Source organism: Pseudochaenichthys georgianus, chromosome 9 (genome assembly GCF_902827115.2).
Source record: "Pseudochaenichthys georgianus chromosome 9, fPseGeo1.2, whole genome shotgun sequence".
Taxonomy (NCBI): Eukaryota; Metazoa; Chordata; class Actinopteri; order Perciformes; family Channichthyidae; genus Pseudochaenichthys; species Pseudochaenichthys georgianus.
This window is the reverse complement of record NC_047511.1, coordinates 31,262,480-31,280,984: the sequence shown is the minus strand read 5'-3', so window position 1 is coordinate 31,280,984 and position 18,505 is coordinate 31,262,480. Positions and strand designations below refer to the sequence as shown.

General features: G+C 41.6%; 1 protein-coding gene across 1 annotated transcript; it reads right to left on the bottom strand.

Moving 5' to 3' along the window:
• Window positions 1-172: 172 nt before the first annotated feature.
• Window positions 173-15,117, bottom strand: aebp1b (AE binding protein 1b). Its single transcript, XM_034091165.2, has 22 exons — window positions 14,218-15,117; window positions 12,948-13,148; window positions 12,798-12,854; window positions 11,639-12,100; window positions 10,212-10,286; window positions 9,637-9,702; window positions 9,148-9,231; window positions 8,009-8,080; window positions 7,819-7,928; window positions 7,307-7,446; window positions 7,146-7,230; window positions 6,905-7,049; window positions 6,077-6,165; window positions 5,154-5,277; window positions 4,253-4,449; window positions 3,937-4,113; window positions 3,528-3,691; window positions 2,769-3,355; window positions 2,080-2,219; window positions 1,707-1,806; window positions 1,451-1,617; window positions 173-852 (listed from the first exon to the last, which is right to left on the bottom strand). The coding sequence occupies exons 1-22, from the start codon at window positions 14,465-14,467 to the stop codon at window positions 478-480; spliced, it is 3,867 nt and encodes a 1,288-aa protein (XP_033947056.1). The 5' UTR covers window positions 14,468-15,117; the 3' UTR covers window positions 173-477.
• Window positions 15,118-18,505: the final 3,388 nt, after the last annotated feature.

The window sequence follows — 18,505 nt, the reverse complement described above, 5'->3', positions numbered from 1 at the left end:
ACAGAATAGGCATTGTGTATTACAGTAACAAACCTTTATTTGAAAAATAACTACTTTATTGCTGCGTCTGAGGCAACATGACAAAAGACCCTTTCCCTCTGAATCGCTGTAAGCTTTTTGAACCCTTTTGTGACTTTTCATACTGTAAAAATATGTGTAAATAACTCTGAAGTAAAAAAAACGACTTTTTTAATGTGCATCTACAATAAACATCTTTTCATGAAGCAAACAGACTGTGTTAGAACAATGCAGTATGAACTGAAAACGGAAATGTTATAACAATATCTGTGAAGAGGCGTTCTGTTATAGATACACTATCTTTATACAAGTCAATTACTAGTTAATATTCTGTGCCTTCCCATTGCTTGTCTGTCACAAAGACAGGATTCCTCATCAGCCTGCTCAAAGTACAACATGGCAATTAGAACTACTTGAAGGGGAGGAAAGATGCATATTTACTGAATTGTGCGTGTAAGATTAATAGTCATCGATCTTGTATTCATAGTTATAGTCCAGGATGGAGTCTGTGAATCCGCCAAGCGTGGAGGACTGTCCCTCCCCTACGGTCCAGGAGTCGTACCAGAAAGTGGTTGTTTCTGGCGTTGTGGGAATTGTGGTTGTTGTCGGGGGTAACGTCGTCGTTGGTCTTAACTTCAGTAATCTCTGTTGACGAAGGCGACGGATGCGAGCTATCCTGAGCCTCTTCTGCTGCTCGGTGATGACTCCCGAGTTCGCTGTAACTCCATTGTTGCTGTTTACAAAACGTCTGTTGCCACTCCCAACTGCCGGTGACTGCACTTTGTTGTTGCCATAGCTGAGTCGAATGGGCTTGTTGCCATTGAGGGCCATGATCTGCAGAGAAATAAGAAATACACTTTCTTAATAAGGATTTAAGGTAGACATGTACTGGTTTTACACACAGCAGCACACAAGCAAACATGTCATTGGTGTGGAAGTTGTTTAGTGTGAGTCACATAAAGCTACACATTTGTAACCCATGCAAGTCCAAAATAAGCTTTGGACTAACAGTCTTGAAAACATTTAAAACGACTTTGAGATTGGCTTTAGTGAGAGTGAGATACTAACTTGATGCTGACTTTGAGATAATGTAAGCATTTATTTTGGTCATTTTTGTATTAGAAACGGGAATAAAGTATTCAATTCAAATCCTTTAATCATTTCACATTATACAGCGCCTGGGGAGAAGTGTGGGGGTCAGGTGCCTTGCTCAAAGGCAACTCGGCAACACCTAGGAGGTGAACTGGCAGCTCCCAAAGTACCAGTCAACACTCCAAGCCAAGTCCTTACAGACTGAGCTACTGCAGTCTGATGAACATACCATTGCATTTCAGTTTTCCTTGATAGTAAGTTAGTTGTTTGTTTATGCTGTGAATTATGGTTCTTAAAAGTAAAAACAATACACATGACTTGTATGATGGTAGTGCCTTACCTGTTTGATGCGGTCCCAGTTGGACTTGGCCAGGTTGAAGCTGCAGGCGGTTGCCACTGACTGATACCCCACCACACAGAGTTTAGTCACAGGGGAGTATCCCTCAGCTCGAGCCGTCACGCGGTACTCCCCCGGGTTGAGCAGCCGCCAGTAATCCCCTGTTTGGGCTACAATAACAAAGAGAGCCATTTTGTTTTAAGAACCTCAGTTAAATCGTATGCAGAGAGATGCAAGAAGAGGAAGTCTTTCAGGATACCTGTCGTGACATCATGGTTTACTCCCTCTACAGACACAGTGGCGTTCGAAATGGGGTTCCCCCGCTGATCCTTCACAATGCCTCGGATACCACGGTGCACCTAGATTGAGAAGGAGAGTATTTTAAAGGGGGTGAGATCACTACTTCTGATGTTGCCATGATTGAATATTTTCTAAATACCTGTTTGTTTTTTGTCATTTTATTTTACAAGAGTGTACAATAATCAACAATCACCAATGGGTCAATATACAAACATTACACAGAGATGTAATGCAAATATAAAGTTGATCTGTCAAGGAAACCATACACCTTTTAGTTGAGGACAATCTTAATTCAGGAAGTCAGTACGATGGTGTGAGAGTGTGTGACTGACCTGCTCCATGAAGATGAGCATTGCTTCTCTGTTCTTCTCCCACTCATACACCAACTCATTCTGATGAGGGAACTTATCACATCCCAGGAATATAGAAAGCTCAAAGCAATTGGTGTGCAGGTAGCTGAAATCATTCATACCTAGAGAGGTGAACACACACACAAACTGAAAACCAGATCCTGCACAGCACATGTTGTCCAGCAGGGTGTGTTAAAAATGCATGGAGATAGCTAAAACATTGGATAAACCTACTGACCTCTTACATTTACTTAGTAGTAAGTAGAGTATTCCAAAATTGTATTAAACTTAATTTGCTGCTACTTACATTTCTACTTCACTACAAATCAGAGGCAAATATTGTACTTATTACTCCAACACATTTTATGAGTTACTTTTAAGCAGATTCACATTAAAAATACAAAATATAATCAACATAATTTATCAGGTATATACTGTAGGTCAGATAATCCCAAGCTAAATTCTAAAAGATGAGATCCCTCTTTACCAACTTCGAAAGATAAAGTAATGCATACATATAATGCAATAGTTATGATCCAATAATATAATATGTATATATTTACATATTTTGAATACAGGACTTTCAATTGATTTGTCTACACTGTCATTGCTACTTTAATTTTGGTAAAACAAACTGAGTATTTCCTCCTCTACTGCTGGCATTTACTTACTTCCTTTGATTGGCTTCCATGTGGCCCGGTTGACGATGCCGTGCGTCCCCGCGGCGTTGTCTCCGTGGCAGGAGCCCTGGTAGTTGTGCGTCATGGTCAGGTGAGTGGAGGCGTAGGAGACAGCCAGCCACCTGAAGAGGGACTCGTCTGGGATCATCCGAGGCTCATCTTCAGGCTCCCCGTACTGGTTACCGGCACCTCTTCCTCGATCATCCTCTTCCTCCTCTCTTCTCTCATAACCTTGGTTTTGTTCGTAACCTTGGTTTTGGTCGTAGCCATGTTCGTATCCTTGGTTTCGGTCGTAACCTTGGTTTTGGTCGTAGCCATGTTCGTATCCTTGGTTTCGGTCGTATCCACGGTCGTATCCCTGGTTGTGTTCATGCCCACGGTCGTATCCCTGGTTGTGTTCATGCCCACGGTCATATCCTTGGTTTTGATCGTAGCCATGTTCGTAACCTTGGTTGTGGTCGTATTCCCTCTCCTCCTCTTCTTCTGGCTCTGAATGTCCTCTTGATCCCCAGTCTTCCTCCGGCTCTGTGTGGTAGCCCCTTCCCCACTCTGTCCCATCAAAACTTTCCTCTGCATACCTGTAAGAAATGACTCTAGTTGAACTATTTAACTTTATGGTGAATGTGAGATGTTCATGAAGAGTTATATGCAGGAGATAGCTTGACAAATAAAGAGTTTAGGACATAAATGTGTGCAAAGAAGGAAAGACAACGTCAGAACGCATTGGTTAAGGGTGAGGAAAAGCCATACTGTCTCTTCTTGCGGCTGTGGGGTTTCTGGCTCTCTGCAGGCTTGTTGAGACGTAAGCTGTCATAAGGGTAGGCTACAATTGACTCCCCACCCTGGAAGTTTGCACCTAACACAAATGGATAGCTATTCATCCAGGAGATTACCGCTTTGGTTTCCACAGCAAACTGGAATAAAGACAAGAAGACCGATGTAAGCAGAGTAGACACTGTGTTTAGCTTAAAGAGTAAACCTCAACCACCTTTTTGAGGTATATACAAGTATATTTTACATCCACCGGCAATTAAAAAAATATGAGGAGAGGTTACAAGAAGTGCATTTGGTGGTGATAAAACAACAACCCTAAACTGGAGGTCTTTTGTCCTCAGATTTTATAATAAGCTGGTTGTAAGACACAAACAGGGTCCCATACCGAGCTGTTGGTCTCGTAGTTGTCGGGTATGGGCACGTGGTGATTGGGAGTGAGTTTTGGCACAAGGCCCTTATCATCAGCATCCCACAGGATACTATTAAGTTCGGGGAAGTTCTGGAAGATGTCAAAGCCGTCATCAGTGAAATGTCCCGTGGTCCATCCACTCAGCTCTGATCCCTGCAGAGGAGAAACGGGCCACATGAAACCAAGTCACCCAAGACCACGAACATGACTCTCTGGCATTTCCTGTTTGTGCCTCTCTTTTGTTTGCCAGAAAAGTAAAAACACATGATGTTAAACAATGATAACCACCGACCGCTTCAAAAGCTTCCATGTGTCCGTCAGGGTTGAGCGAGGGCACCAGGTGGATGCGTATTCCCTCCACCAGACGCTGCACTCTGGGGTTTCTGTCTTTGTACTCTTTGCACAGGTACTGCATGAGGAGCAGCAGCATCTCCCGGCCCACTGCCTCGTTTCCGTGAAGACCGGCCGTGAAGCGCAGCTCTGGCTCACCTGTGGAGACAATGGGAGAAGAATGTAGTTGTTGGTCCCGTAAACCGTAATCTGCTGACTTCCACCTGGTGTTTATCTGGATTTATAGGAATCATTGGTGGTGCCATTGAGCCCCAGTTGTTCAACCAAACAGCATTTAACAGCAAAAAAAGATTCATCATCATAGGGATGCAGAATATGGATGTTATCCTGCCAGTGCCAACAACTGATTATTACTTGCTTATGTGGCCGATCCAGTAGATACCCAAACATTTCCAGTTTTTTTAAAAGAAGTTCAAGACCTGTAGTTTATGATCATCAGAAGGTAGAAGGGCAAGGGCTGTAGATTTAGATTAGAACGACAATTTCATATTCCATAGTTTGACCTAACCAAATCTAATTTAGGGTTTGTCATCATATGTATTAAAACTACAAACACATAATACAAAAAAGTAATTTTTTAATACATAAAAAAAGAAAATTGCAATCATGGTTACTTTGTCTGAACATTTGAGAAACGTCAACACGTGCGACCACATGTTTGGCTCTCTGTCTCTATCTACAGTCAGTGTAGATAATTAATCGGCAGTTTGCAAACCAACTTACTCTATAGACACAAGCTGGTTAAGTGAATCAAAGCTATTTGGCCTTAGAAAATCAGCTGATCTTTTATCTGATATTATACAGTATATCTTGCATCCCTAGTCATATGAACACATGCCCACCTATTTCGTGCTCTGTGGGGTTGCCGGAGATGATGATGGCCATGATATCGAGTCCCTTGGAGCTGCGGCCCAGGCTGTAGACGCTGGTGATGTTGGGACACTCTGAATTCACAGACTTCATGACCTGAACACGTGGGACGATGGTAACAGTCAGTATGCAAAGTATTATACATCATTTACATGTAAAAATCCTCCTAAAAATCAACAAAGTACTCATGACGGTTGGGAAAAGTGTGGGCGCTGTTCATGATAAGCATTGCCTTGGAAAGGTCATGGTAAAAAATCTGCTCAAAGATTGTTGGTCAACCCTGTCAGAGACTCTATGACTCATCATAACAACCTAGTGAGGCTGTCCAACAACATAATCTCCGACCCAAACCATGTTCTGAACAGTGAATATGAACTGCTACCATCTAATCGGAGATACAGGGTCCCACGATTCAATAAAGTCAGACTGAAGCATCCTTTGTGCATCAGTCAATCCTCTCAGTAAATACAGAGCTACATCCCAGATCAAATGCACGCTGAAGGCTCTTTGAGCAGCTTTTCTCTCACTGATTGTGCTGTTATGTTAAATGTTTGTTGTTTGTGTTTCATGAATTTGTGTCTGGATACTTGTCTGTTGATGTTGGACATGGAGCTGCTGTGACGCAAGTCAAATTTCAGACTTGATCTGACAAATAAAGTAATATCGTATCGTGTATCGTATCGTATGTTGGCCTCTGGCAGCTGTAATAATAAGCAGAGAAGGAATGAGAACACTGTGGGGTTAGGGTGAGGGTTTAATATCAGTTCATATTAAAGTGGATTAAAATGTTCAAGGAAATTATTTAGTTTTTCGTCTTTGGGGAAATAACTGAGGTATTTCCTGTGGAATTCAATGAGCCAGCAGATGTGCAGGGGGCCGTGTCGAGGACACTCACTTCAACCATCTCTGAGTAGCTGTGATGTCTGAACTTTAGGTAATCCACTGGAGTCACTTCATTCTGCCTGTACTGAGCATCCACTGGATCTGTGGAACAAGACCAAAATAAAATGCATCCTTCATTTTGTATCGTGCGTATTTATAGTGTGCGTGCATTAATAAGTGTGTCAAAAGGATTACTTCATCCAGAAAAGGTCAATTTGTGTATCAATTACTCACCCTTTGTTACATTGAATATGTGAAGAAAACTTAGTTTTTCTCACATCGCTCCTAGTTAAATGAACAATCGGAAAACTCTAGATGAATTTAATTGCATAGGGGCTGCAAACATTTATGGAAACATCCAATCACAAACTCTCACACAACTTCTGTAATATAACCCAAGTCTCATTTAACCAGCTGTAGGCTTATTACCTCTTGCCTATTTGCATAAAACCTTCCTATTTAAACAAGTTTGGACTCATCCACACTTGTTTGGATACTTTTTATGCAGATGTGTTTTTATAGAATAGAAACGTTATAGTGAAAATGCATGTGTTTGTGAAGAAGTGAATATACGACTGGTTAAATGAGACTTGGATTATGCTGCACGAGTTGTATGAGAGTTTGTGAAAGGATACAATGTTAATGTCTTCAAATGCTGCCCTCATTTACTTTAATTCACCAAGACTTTGTACTGTGTTTGATTCTTCATTCACCGTTTGGGTATGTATGAAACAACGTCTTGAATAATTATCGGTAACACAGGGTGAGAATGTGCTCCTATGTATATATACTGATTTACAATTTGCTTGTGAAGATTGTTTTTAAAGTGTTGGAGGCTCACCGGGCCGTGGGCAGCCGAGGACCTCCAGCCTCATGCAGAGGGAGCCGTTCCAGCTCTGAGGGATGATTCTGATGTAGCGAGCCAGCACAGGCTCTGCCAGCTGATTCATCACCGGAGTGTCTTTATCACTGTTTCCAAAAAACAACTTGGGGAGAGGGAGAAAGGTGAGTCAGGAAAAGAGAAGGCAAATCAGCTATAATGCCAAAAGGAGGGGCCATATAGTACATTAAGGTGAACTAACCCAGTCAGTGTACCCATCATGGATGGTGGTCCACTCTCTGCTGTCATTGCTGAAAGCCAGGAAGTAGGACAACACGTAGTCACTCCTGGAATGAGGCAATGTGTTAGCAACATGTTCAATTCAGAAATAGAAAATACCTAGTCTGTGTGTTTGTGTCTTACGCGTTCATGGAGTCTCGTCCTTGGGTTATGACTCCTGTGAACTCCGTCTCTCTGCGAGCATCAATCTCAAACCAGTGGATCTTATCCTCCTGGTTTGCACACCACGCTCCTCCTCTCATGTTGTCTTCATCATCTGAGCCCTGGGAACCACAGAGACCACAACACATGCTGCAGGGTGCTTTGACTTGGTCACATTTGGAGCCCAAATATTAATTTATCGCGCACTGACATGCAATTATATTTAATTCATACCTCACAGATGCACTGATGACTAAAAAAACTGCAATAATTCATCAGCTGATCCAATAATTTAGCTGCTAAAAAGGTTATTCAGACTATAGATTATGGCCATAGACACTCATAGAAGATAATGGATGTAACAGACTCAGCCGTAATTTATATTTTCCGACATGGCTCCTCAGGTAGCTGGTGTTTATATTAAAGCCTGGCATTATGTAAGTGATAGCTGCCTGAAAGCGTTCACACCACAGTAGCCCCCTCTGATGGTTTACCTGCATGTTGAGTCGCGCCCTCTGAGGTGCAAAGATATACTGAGACATGGAGGAGGCTGTGAGCTGGTCCGACTCGACCCTGTGGGACTCCATCCCCAGGGGAGGGCACTCTGCCAATACAAATGTTAATGATATGTTAATGTTATCAGCAGAAGCTTAAGCAATGCCTTCCAGATCTGAACAAACGTACTCTTTGGCTCTTTGAAGACGCGCGGTCTGTTCCTGGCCCGCTCCTCGGCCTCCTTCAGCTTCTCCGCTCTCTCTGGCAGAAATCAGAAAAAAAAGGTCTTACTGCAAATCAAATTGTCTTGGCTGAATATGTTCTCTCTCTCTTCCCAGAAATGATCTAGGAACTCATGTTAATTCTTTTCAAATGGAAATGCCAAAAAAAAGTGTAGTAAAAAAAAAACCAGATGTTATGATCTCTCTTCCAAGTGCTGATCAAACTCAGAACATCCTGACCCTACTAAAGAGAAACACTGCTGAATCCCATCCAGCATTATCTTAAGTCAGATTTGTACACACTGAACTGACATAATAAAGTTTATTGCTGGTAGTATGGCAGCCAGAAGTCTTACTGACAGCTGTACGTTAACTCACCTACCATGCACACACAAGTGGACAAACCCATTCACACACTGATGTGTATAGATGCAGGAACACATCTGCTGTTCTTTGTTACAGATCATTGTTTCAAGCCCCAAAAACGTCTGATCTTTTTTAAGCCAAAATGCTTTTCACCTTAAACCCAGATAGCAGTGAACCATCCACACAGGAAGTGACCTATTGACACCGGTCTTGGTGGAGTTATATATCCTCGTCTCCAGGCTCTCCTTAACCACCAGCTAACCCCGCTACACACAGCAGACACGTGGCGAAAAAGAGCTGACACTTTAAGTCTCTACATTGCAACATTGTCTGCCTGCTAATTCTCCCTGGTTGCCTTTTTCTTTATCACTCACACTAATCTACTGCATTCAGATCAGTGTCAGTTTACCTCCCCTCTCACTCCCTTCAGTGCTTCAGTGCAACTCACAAGAGTCTTCTGAAATAACTTTGAATAATCTCCATTTTGTTATGGAAGGGTTGAACTTTTGTTCACAAGTTAAAGCAAGTACCAAAGGCTTGCTGACATTAACATGGTAGAAAGTCACATCTGCTGTTTTCTTAAAACAGACATTTGATCTAAATGAGGCAACACCTTCTGTTATCTGTTAGTACTTTTGCACTGAGGTCACAGGCCATGTTCTTTGATTTGGCAACTCCAATATCTGTGTTTTCGGACAAGATTGTGAAAAATGTGTTATCTATAAGAGAGTAGTATCTTACCTTTCTCTTCCCTTGCTCTTTCTTTTGCTGCTCTTTCTCTCTCCTTCTCCATCCATTTGTCATCAGTCTCTGCTCCTTTCCTGCCTGTGGAGAATTAAGGATCATTTTATAGAAATACCTATATATACACTTGTGCCCTGTACAGCAGTGTGTATGCAAGTCTGTCTGTGTTTTTATAAGCTATTAGGAACCAAATGCAGTACAAATGTCACAAAAGATCATTTAAAAGTCTGGAAAGTTATGACCTGACTGTTATTTATCGCTTTGCTCTCCTTGCTCTCTGCTTGGTTGGCAGGAAGAGTCACTGCAGCTTAACTAATGGATCTAATATAAAACAGTTTGGATATGTTTCTGTGTGTGTGTGTGTTTGTGTGTGTGTGTGTGTGTGTGTGTGTGTGTGTGTGTGTGTGTGTGTGTGTGTGTGTGTGTGTGTGTGTGTGTGTGTGTGTGTGTGTGTGTGTGTGTGTGTGTGTGTGTGTGTGTACATACTATTTCCGTATTCGTCGTAATCATCATACCATGTCCCCTCATCGGGAGGAGTGGCTGTGGGCTCCTCTGCGTAGATAAAACAAACATAAAGTCAGACAACTCGTTCAGACAACGCTATTAAGTGATACTTTATAAGATGACGTGCTTTCATAAAGTTTTACAGGTTAGTCCAGCCCTGATTTATTCACCCACAACAACTGTTCTCTATTTGGATGCCACTGTGATGCCTACGATGTAATTAAGTTGTTAAATCTTTAATTTACATTTACAGGAATTATAACAAAGTGGTGATCTGATGACAAGGCTCTTTTTTTTTTTTAAACTCCACATCAAAACTAAGGAACATTTTGTTGATTCTTTGGAACCAAGCAAATCTACCCACTCCTGTTTGAAAAGTAGGGTAGGTTAGCTCACAGACTCACTGTTATGTTATTCCCATGTGTTGAATTGCACAGGATTTCTCATCTGCTGCCAGCATAAAGGCACAGATGGAATTACATTTTGTCTGCATCACAAAGTCTACAGAGATATCTCAATTTCTCGAATTTTAAGCATGTTTGAGTGACAGAAGTTACCTGGTATAATTTCTACTTCGATTTCAGGGCTGACCTCTTTACCATCAGGGAATGGAAGATTCTCCGGCACCTCATCTGCAGAAGAAATAAAAAACGTAATGAAAATTAGCTAAACAGAGGGATTATATAAGTGTCCGATCAGACTGAGAAACAGGAGAACGTGATAGAAAATGCAGGATGTGCAAGTGTGAGTGAATCGGTGGAAATGTTGTGAGAGCATAGGTATAGTATGCTGGGAATACAGAGTAATGAGCACATATGTCCGCTCCAGATGAGTGTCACCGACCACACAAAGGACTGTTTCTTACATCTGAGCCTGTGGAAAAAGGCAACTTCCAACATGAGTCATTTGGGGGAGCTCTTGGGAAAAAAGCTTGGGAACCCCTGACCTAGTGAATGTTGTCACAGTCAAATAAAACCTAACAATTGAAGAATCATTACATAATGCAAGTGTTTTTTGGTCCAAATATTGTTTCAAATACATTGTTTTTTTGATATTCCAAAATACAAGTGAACAATTTTAAACCTTTACAAAATGTGACAGTGAGTGGGTCACCAAAACTTAAAATCTACAGCTGTGATTCATTACGAACTGATCATTCACAGAACAGATCAAATGAAGCCGTTTAGAAACCTTGTGGTCTTCTTCTAATAGGTTACAGGTGGCGTCATGTGGACCTGGTTTAAAAACAAGAACACAACGATCCATGTTGGCTGTGACTGTAGTAACACAGTAAACGAAACAGGGATGAGGCATTGTGGTGCATGAAGGAATCTAACTGGAAGCTGCTGATGAGTAATACAAGCAATTGGAAATTTTGTTCTACAACTATTTGCAGTATAACTAAAAAGTTAAATGAATTTCTTACATTTGTCCTCTTTGAATAAATAAAAAACATTGAGTCCAAAAGATCGGCACAACAATTACGTTTCCATAGGATAATTCTAATTGTACCTCATTGTATTCATGCGTGTGATAAACATAGGCTGCATATAAGAAGTCGTCCCAATCATTGGATGTCACCATAGATGGATGTCACCCATTGGTGTCAAGATGTTGGAGCAAAGTACATACATAAGTACACATTGCTGTGAAAGGGTTAGAGGGTAAGACCATAACACGACTACACCCAAGAAAAGCAACCTGTCATTCATAAGTTAGACAAGCCCTAAAGCATACTCTGCTCTATCTTGAAACTAGCAGTCGAGACCATAAAATCAATGAGAGAATGTTTTCTGAGGTAATAAATCAAGTCCCAATAGAGTATTTTTCTCATAGACTTCTATAGACTTCCCTTTTGCCCCCTGCTGGTCATTGAACAGAATGCAGGTTAACAACACTTCCATAAATGCCACACTTCCCTAGATGTTGCCCCTTGGTGTCAAACTGTCACTCCACAAATATCTTAAATCAAAGAAAGACTCACAATTGTTGTCATAGTAGTCGGAGTCATCAGTCTTCCCATCCACCTCTGGGGTGGGGGGCGTCGGGTCCTCTTTCCAATAGGTGTCGTAATTATCAGTCACAGGAACGTATGGTTCTTTATCGTCTGGGGTCCAGTAGTCATCGTAAGCATTAGGCGCCCGAGTGGATGGCTCTTCCTCCTTGGGTTTCCAGTAGTCATCGTAGACGTCTGTCACTGGAGCAGCCAGGTCTTCCTCCTCTGGCTTATAGTCATCGTATGGAAGATCTGTCACTGGAGCAGCCAGGTCTTCCTCCTCCAGATTATAGTCATCATACGGAAGATCTGTCACTGGAGCAGCTAGGTCTTCCTCCTCCAGATTATAGTCATCATAAGGAAGATCTGTTTCTGGAGCTTCAGGCTCAGGCCCGGCTGGTGTGGGATCGGCATCCCAGTAGTCATCTTCTGGTTTCCAGTATTCATTGTCTGGCAGAAAAACAGATGTAAAGCTAGTCTCAGGTGTCCAAACTGAAATATTGTTCAAGTTCAAGGTTCAAGGCTTTTATTAGTCATACGTACATAGCTACAGTGTAGTTATGACGATTACAATCTTAGGTCCCAGGCTCCACCAACAGTGCAACAACAACACTTTTTAGGTTATGCTTATTAACTGCTTTCTTAGAAAACATGATACAGCATTTGCTATTGGAAGCAAACTTAACATAGCTGGACTATAATATGTTATAGGTTTGTCTTTTGGAATGAATGAACCTTTCACAACTGGCTTTCTGGCTAAATAGCACTAATCTTGTGTTTTTTTTATGGATATTGTTTTCCTTTAAGGGAGATAATGGAGGCTTTAAGCCCTGAAACCTGACTTTGATGTTAAATCTGTGGAGTACCCCTTTAAAATGTTCAATAATTGTGGGAAGAGTTGTACCAACCCAGTATTATATTATAAAATATTAAGAGGAGGATGTTGCAGTCATGGGTAAATCCAAATGAAATATCAAAAATGCTACACATTTTGTAGATCTAAAATTTGATAAAATAGTCTATTATTTATCCCCAGCGGACACATGAACTAAAAAGTGAGATTGGTCTATAGATAGATTTTTTATAAATAGATTTATAATTATAGAATGTACCTATATTTCCTACCCAATTAGTTTGTGTCACTCACCAACATCAGGATAGACGTAGTCAGTGTACGGTTCAGTGGGCGGTTCAGTCGGGATCACTGAAGGCAGCAGACAAACACAAGGTCAACAACATCCATAAAGTACAAATCATTCAAGTACAAACTTGGCTTTCTGCTCTGTTCTGTCCCCACCTGTTGTGGTGGGTGGTTCAGTTGTTGTTGTTGTTGTTGTTGTCGTCGTCGTCGTTGTTGTTTTCCTGTCCTTCTTCTTTCCCTTCTTGTCAGTCTTGGGCTTTTTGGTGGCGTTGGGGTCCTTCGGCTCTTTTTTCTTCTTCTTGTCCTTCTTCTTCTTTTTACCTTCTTCTGGCTCTCTCCTCACCCTGCCAGAAATACCTAGAAAGATGAGGTTAACAGAAGAAGAGCGGTTTTCCCAAATTAATTTAATCTTTTGGCCATGATCAAAATAAGCACAAAGCACAATAAATGCATAAACAATTGTCTTTTTCCCCAAAACAATTAAGCCTCTTCAGCTGGTATTACTAAATATCTTATAATGCCAAGAGATGAATCCATAAAAGCCCTATAACATTAAGGACTGAAATAAAAGGTAAAGTAACACTGTTTCATTTATGTCAGACTTGAATTATGCAATGGTTTCTTTCCTGCATTGGCAAAACACAGCGCTGCCAGGGAAAATCCAGACAGCGTATTTATTTTAGTGGCTGCTTCAGGTTCATCAGTATTTCCTCCTGAGGTTGTCTGAAATTGTGAGGCCCTTTCATGGAAAACACTGCTCTATCTTTCCATTAGCTGGACTCCATAAACCAGACTTCAGTTTTAATATGTCCAGATGTTCAATAAAGACATCACTATCACCTCAGCATCACCTCATAAGTGAGACTCATTAAACGGTGCTCAACGGTTTGAGCTGACTGTTTGCAATTGTGCAACAGTCTTCCTATCAGTCTGACCAGAGTGGATATGCACTGTGGTCAGTATTAATCATACAGGCAGTATGCTGTGGCAGTGGAAAAGGTCCGTCTGTGTCATATCTGACCGCAAGTCAGTGTATTCTTCCCTGTCTGGAATGTAGGACACACACAATCAGTTGTATTCTCTGCTGTGGAGGAGTAACAGGTTAGTATCTGTACTTTCTCATGCCTGTAAAGCTGTCAGACTCTGTGTGTGTGTGTGTGTGTGTGTGTGTGTGTGTGTGTGTGTGTGTGTGTGTGTGTGTGTGTGTGTGTGTGTGTGTGTGTGTGTGTGTGTGTGTGTGTGTGTGTGTGTGTGTGTGTGTGTGTGTGTGTGTGTGTGTGTGTGTGTGTGTGTGTGTGTGTGTGTGTGTGTGTTTTCTCTTCCCTATCATCTTGGAGGTCAGACCATACCTGATCAGCTTTGATGTCTTGACTGTGCAACAAATGTGTCTTTTACTTTACTTAAAATCTGAATTGTGTTCACTCACCTGCCTGTGCAGCCTCCTCTGTGTCTCTCTTTCCCCTTTTGCTGCTCCCCAGTGGGTGAGGGTCCTCTGCGAGTACTTTCTCACTCTCTGGGTCTTCCAGGGGCTCATCTTGCAGCTGATCCCCAGCCTGTTTCTCTGCTTCAGCCTGCCGCAGAGAAACGATCCCCCCAGCACTCTCCCCTCCTCTGGGGATCAGCAGGCAGCACAGGGCCAGCAGAGCCACAGACACAAGCACAGTCTGGCTTTTCATACCTGCTGCTCTTCCAAATGCACAATCCTTTGGTTTGGAGTTTTTTTCGATTCAATCTCAGTCGCCTCAATCCAACCTCGTCCAGCAGAAGAAATCCTTCTCAACCTTTCCTTCTCCTGTGTCCTTTGCAATGTGATCCACACTTTTTACTCCAGCAGGGAAACTTCTGCAGCTCCTCACACAGACACAATGTCAACCAGACTGGGCTAGACTGAGATGGAGTGGGAGGGGGGTAGGGATATGCAGGGAGGTGGGTTATACAGAGAGAGAGAGAGAGAGAGAGAGAGAGAGAGAGAGAGAGCGAGAGAGAAAGAAAGAGAGATACAGAGCAAAGCAGCAATCCAGTCAAATGAATGGACTGGTTTCCTAATTGCCCCACAGCTACGGTCAGCTGCAAAAACAGCGCAAGGCCAGAGGATCCCCCCTCACCTGGCTGACGACGAGTCAGAACAGGTGCAGGGATCAGACAGGAGATGGCGGGGGGAGGATGAGGGAGGGCAGGTGAGGCCTCAGACTACAGGGCTTGCACCTCCTGGGTTGAAGAAAGAAGTCAGATCTTTCTTTCCATCTGCAGCTCCTGTTGAATTCCTCACGGAGAGCTTTAACCCTGCAGACTCACACAGAGCAGAGCAGCAGGAGAGACGAGCGACTGCTACGACTTAGAATTCCACACCAGGAGGAGGAGGAGGAGAAAGGGGAGAAAAAGGGGAGGAGGACATGGATTGTGTGTGTGTGTGTGTGTGTGTGTGTGTGTGTGTGTGTGTGTGTGTGTGTGTGTGTGTGTGTGTGTTAACAAAACCAAACACTGCTAATCATCAGAGGGAGGAATTCAAAGAAAATGAAAACAGAACATCAATTATTTTGCAGTCCGAGGCTTGTTTTGGTTGGGAAGGGATCTTCACTAACCGTCTCGTGTCTGTCTTTCTTTCCTCACACTAATGATCCTTCACACAGGACGGGGGAATTGTTTGAGCAGATGACAGAATAATAGCCTTTTAAGATTTTAGTGTTTTCTTTGCCGTCCCCCCCATCCTCCTCCTCCTCTGTCCACCATTTGGAGGGGCCTTTAAATGATGGATGTGTAGCACATTTATCCAGAGTCAGGGTACATGAAATAGTCTTTCCTAGAGCAGTGTATTCTCAATGGGGAAATACAAATCTAAGTGAAGATATTAGACAGTAATGACATATTTTTACATCATGTAGAATTAAGTAAGGGGTCTAAAATAATGTCTGTGTAAAAAGGTGTTACTCCACTTTTGCACACATTCCTACAAAATGCAATGACCATTGTCACCTGCACTCGCTCCATGAGAGAAGGCTTATTATCCAGACATGCCTGATGTTTGAGTAAAGAAGTGCAAATGAAAACACTGCACAGGAATGTAACTCTGACACAAGACAGACACACAATAGCAAACACACCTGGTAAAAAACATTCAGTTTATATACACTCTCAGATGTTGAAGATAGAACAGACAGACAGAATTGGTCCAGGAGGATTTGATTTAACATGCAATGATATCTGTGTTGGATATGACTAAGGCTCTGAAGAATGCAGCAGATAATTCAGACTAGAGTAAGGTCAAGCTGAGGCCTTTTTATCTGGCAAGGATACAGTCTCACACAGTGGGGAGGGAGCTGGAAAACACTTTTCCTTTTTTTTCATCCAAGCTATTTCACAATACAGACAGAAATCTGCAAGGCCGGTGTCTGCCTTCAGTAATAAAAGTCAAATGAAAGCATGGAAAACAACATGTGAATCTCTTAAATGATTTACTCATGAAGAATGGAGTATAAGAAAACCAGAGCAGCTTTGATAGTAAATAATTTGTGTCTTACCAGATGGACGAGTGTGGAATTGTAATGGACTCGTACTTAACTTAAGTATTTACATTTTTACAACAATTTTGCTTTCGTTAAAGACTCCGATTACTTTTTAGACCATTTTAAACAACAATGGTTGTGTGTGAGCTGCAGTTACATACACAAATATCACACCAGGACACAGAGATAACTCCTGACCTTTGATGTCACTCACATGGTGATTACTGTTCAGACGAGAGTAAGTGGGGAAGTCCTTTTTTCCAAGAAGCGCAAGCATAATGTTTCAGAAATGACACCACAGATGGATAATTACACAGATGAGCATTTGAGGCCTCACATTAACGTACATGACAACACTTCCCACTTCCCACCCTTTGCATCTGGCATGTAATGATATAAAAATGTAATGTCAAGCATTTCCTGCCGAAAACAGTTGATATTCATGATATATTCCAGATAACAATCAACAATTTGCTTAACACTTCTTAAATGCCACTTGAACATACTGTAGCGGAATATGTATGGCAAAGAAAAGCGTTTTTAGTGAAAAAAAACTAAAAACAAATCTTAAATAATGGTATTTGTAAAATAAATCAATAATATATTAGGAAACAAATAGCAACATTCTGTTCTTTCTTACATGATAGCTCCTGTATTTGTTTTTAAAGAGGCCCCATGATTCTTTTTTTTTTTTTTTACCTTTAGTGTGTAGTGTAGTGTTTCTCTCCCACAAACTCCCCCACTGCCTGAAACACCTCAATTGTTTACTTCTAACAGAGTGACAACACTCACGCTATTATTGGCTAGCGCTCCAACACATTGCACATGATGATGCTATGGGCACGATGGACATCTCTAATGGCGCATTTCCACAGCAGGGCCTCGCACGGCTTAGTACGGTATAGTTAGGCCAAGTTCACTTTATGCTGCGTTTCCATTACAGTTTAGGAACTGGGGTAGTAACTATAGTAACGCAGTGTAGGCGGAGCCGTGACGTCATCTTCAATGAAACACAAAACCAAAAAAGCCCTCAGAGCTCACAGCTCCTCATATCTGTTCAGAAACTAGACAAAAGTTAAACAAGTACAAACCACAGACTGCCTGTGTCATGGTGAATACAGTCACTGGTTTATTTATGTCTGTATAGGCCGTTGTTGTGAGTGACGGTCGGAGCATATACAACGTTAGCTCTCCATTCAGAAAACACGCATTTTAAAAGGTTTTTCGCCTGCCGTCTGTCTGCAGACTTGTCAAAGCATTAATTCATGGTTTTTACTAACCGGTATCAGTATGTTGTTACTTCGGCATCATTTTGAAACGTGTATTACAATTAAATCACGGTAAAATATGTTCATTTCGTTGTAGTTGCCAAGGCAAGGCAAGGCAAGGCAAGGCAAGTTTATTTATAGAGCACTTTTCAACGCAAGGCAATTCAAAGTGCTTTACAAAAAAAAAAAAAAATGAAAGACATTAAGCATTAAATAAGAAAAGCTAATCAAATAAACATTAAGAAAAAAATACATGGATAAAAGTTACAGTGCAGTCTAAAATATAAATAGTTCAATTAAACATTACAAGAAAAAGTACATGGATAAAAGTTACAGTGCAGTTTAAGATATGAATAGTTCAAATAAAAGCAGCGACAAAAAGAAAAGTCTTCAGCCTGGATTTAAAAGTAGTCAGAGTTGCAGCGGACCTGCAGGTTTCTGGGAGTTTGTTCCAGATATTTGGAGCATAATAACTGAACGCTGCTTTACCATGTTTAGTTCTGACTCTGGGGACAGAAAGCTGACCAGTCCCTGAAGACCTGAGAGATCTGGATGGTTCATAGTTTAGCAGGAGGTCAGAAATGTATTTTGGGCCTAAACCATTCAGTGCTTTATAAACCAGCAGCAGTATTTTGAAATCTATTCTTTGACAAACAGGAAGCCAGTGTAAAGACTTCAGAACAGGAGTGATGTGATCCACTTTGTGATGTGATGCCAGCGATTATTTCACTAGTTTAGCATACTCAGCCCGGTTGTTGGCCCGGAAAGAACCTCGATTTTGGAGCCAGAAACTGTGAAAAGGTACCCGCTAGCCGGAACTACACCTAGTGGAAACGCAACCAAAAGGGTCATTCCAGAATTGGAGGACAATTTAGACACCAACATTTTTGAAAAAATAACCTTTTATTTTATCATTTATTTTTTATGTATTTAGGAAAAACAG